Below are 2,792 nucleotides of genomic sequence, written 5' to 3' on the forward strand. Positions count from 1 at the left end.
AATTCCTAGTTTGGCATAGTTTCTACCTTAGCTGAAACCCTGCTTGATTTAATCCGAAATCTCCTTTCAGTACTTTCCCTGAATTCCTACTTGTCCTGTGGTTTATATTCATGGTTCTGTTTGAGGTTAGTCTTTTTACCTTCCTGGGCTGCTACAGCAACATATGGTGACAGCAAGACAGATGGTTGCAGAACTAATCCTACTTCGTGATTCTGTTCTTTCCCTTTGTAGTATCGGAGGTGATGAGACCCTCGAGACCCGAACTACTTTACCTAGTGAGTATCTTGGAAAACCAATGTGAGTGAAAGGCAAGGCGAGTAATTACTCTGAAAGTAGTCCAAGTAGATGCTAGGAAACATCTGGAAATGATCACACTTTCCTCCCAGACAGCGGGGGGTGCCCATCTGTTGTGGATATGAGCAGTTCATGAGAGTCACAGCTGAAACCCAGACTGACCTTCCTAGCTGTAAAGCTGATTCAGCCCCTCCACATCACAGGATCTGCATGTGACGGTTGCATCCTTTTGATACAAATGATGAGGAGTAAATGTGCTGAAGGTGGCAGAAGTTCCTGCCAGATCTGTCCCTTCTTTATTTCATTTTGTGCTTTCCAATGACAGACTGTAATGGCTGTGGGCAAATTAAGAGTTATGAAACAATTAGCGATCCATTTAGAAAAGATTGTTGATAAGGTTGTGGTTTCCTGGTGACTTCTCCCAGTGACTTTGAATTGGTAGATCACATTGAAAAAATCTAAAAATACTATAAATTTCTTGTCGTAGCATTCTGTGTAACTGGTTCCTGTAGTTGCCATAGAAACCACTAAGTGGTCAGTGTGACTATAAATTAGAGGGGAATTGGTTCACAGTGGTTCTTCTGTTTATACACGATCCGTGCTGTGGAGCAGTTTGAAAATACCTGACATTGTTGGTAATAAGATCTGATATGTAACATGACAAGCATCATGTTTAAGGAAAAATAGAAAATACATTTCACCATGTATACAGCACTGTAATTGAGACTCTGCAAAGAGGTTTCAGACTGCACTACAGACACAACAAAATAGTTTTCAGGCACCACGCTTCACTGCTGAGGGTTTCAGTGAAGCCTATAAACATGAATAGAATTCACTTCTCTGCAATAAATATTAACTTAATGAGAAGCTGGAGGACTGGGAGGTAGAGGGCTGCATTTGGGGCATCTGCTCCTGTTACGTGAAGGGAAGTAACCACGATTACTCAGGCACTCAAACTCAAGAACACTGAATTCCCTGGGAGCTGTGTGATTTTAGGGTTGCCAGGCCCTGGCTCCTCAAGGCCACAGGGAGAAATAATTTTGTACTGAAGTTGACACAGTAACTGAAGTCTCCGAGGCAGGTGTGTCTATAGCAACAATGCTGGTTGTACTGTGGATGGCTGAACATTGTGTCTTCTCTTTTTAAGATATCTTGAAAAAATTCAGTCCAAACATCTTTGGCTTTTCCACTGGTAGCAGTAAGGAAACAGCTGGGTTCAACGCTGCACAGAAAGGTGCCACTGCACGGTAAGTGCAATTGTGGCCAAGAAAGGGTAAAGCAGGTAGGAGAGAAATGATGGACTGGCAGATTATCTTTGAACTGTATGTTAAGGCTGAGTTAATGCTGATGATTTACTTGTACTGTACGTGTTTCTGTGGTTTGATTACTGATTATATATTTTTAAATCCAGTATTTGGGGGATTTCATTTTTAAGTTTTCTAAATTAGAGACAAACTCCCTTTCTTCATTTGACCTCTGTGCAGAATTTCTGAGTCAATGCCTTAGTTATGCTTCTAATTCTATTGGTACCTTTTTCTGCCTAGCCTTTGGTATGCAGCTCCCTGCTTCGTTCTCAGGCCGTGTGTGTAATGAGAAAAAGTTCATGACCATTTCTCGGTTATCCCTTGATTTCTGGGAAATGTGCCTCAAACTAATAAGTAGAGGCCCACTGCTACCCTAATGGCATTAAAAACTATCCTTGTTTGTAGTGCAAAGAGAATGAACAGCTGGGAATTTATTCCTTTTCCTTCTCGAAGGAAAACTCCACTAGTCTGTTATGAACCAAAATATATAAAAGTTTGTATTGCATATGCTTTGCCTGCTCTATGGATACACAGGGAATTTGTTTCCAAGGCTGTCTGTGACACCTCTAACAGTCATTAAATTTACTGAAAGAGTTTCAGGGTAGCTAGGAAAGCCTATGTAGCTACTAAACACTTCATGGGTGCCCTGAGCAAAGGCTCAGCACAGTCAGTGTGGCTCTGGGAGTGCAAATAATGTAGCCACATTTATGTAGCTGCTGGAAACAGGCAGGGCTCAAGCACAGTTGCATCCTAGTATGTCAGGAGCTGCAGTCTCCAGCTGGTGTCTCGGCATGGCTTGTGCTTTGCTCTGTGGGTGTTGCATCCTGCCTACAGCTGAGCTGGGAATCTCCAGCCCAGCAATTCCGCAGTGCAAGCAATATCTTCCAGCATTGTGACAAGCTGTAGGAACTGAAGGCCAGGTCAGGAAAGCTGGTTAGGTGCCCAGCCTCTGTGTAAGCACCAAACTCCCCCCCACAACTAGAAAAGGAGTTATGCAGCTAAATGTCTCTGTACATGTGGGCATTAATGTTTTTCTCCAAACAAGATGCATTTAAGTGAGCTCTGAGATGGGTAGAATACATCCAGTTGCCCGCCACTTGGCAGCCATCCTCGCTGAAGCCTTTTTGGATCAGATTATTTGTGCCGCTGCTGCTGCTCTTGGTCCTTCTGCTTGCTCTTCCATCTGAAGCATCA

The 2,792-nt window shown here is 43.1% G+C and overlaps 1 protein-coding gene across 13 annotated transcripts in view; it reads left to right on the forward strand.

Moving 5' to 3' along the window:
- The window catches only part of PLB1 (phospholipase B1), a 100,829-nt gene that overhangs the window by 85,056 nt on the left and 12,981 nt on the right, over positions 1-2,792 (forward strand). For all 13 annotated transcript variants that reach the window (XM_083832088.1, XM_083832090.1, XM_083832092.1 and 10 more), the window contains 2 exons: positions 232-275; positions 1,442-1,541. In XM_083832088.1, coding sequence (XP_083688214.1) covers positions 232-275; positions 1,442-1,541 — 144 coding nt within the window. The remainder of the gene's footprint in view (positions 1-231; positions 276-1,441; positions 1,542-2,792) is intronic.

The sequence above is a fragment of the Anser anser genome (assembly GCF_964211835.1).
Source record: "Anser anser genome assembly, chromosome: 3".
Lineage (NCBI taxonomy): Eukaryota > Metazoa > Chordata > Aves > Anseriformes > Anatidae > Anser > Anser anser.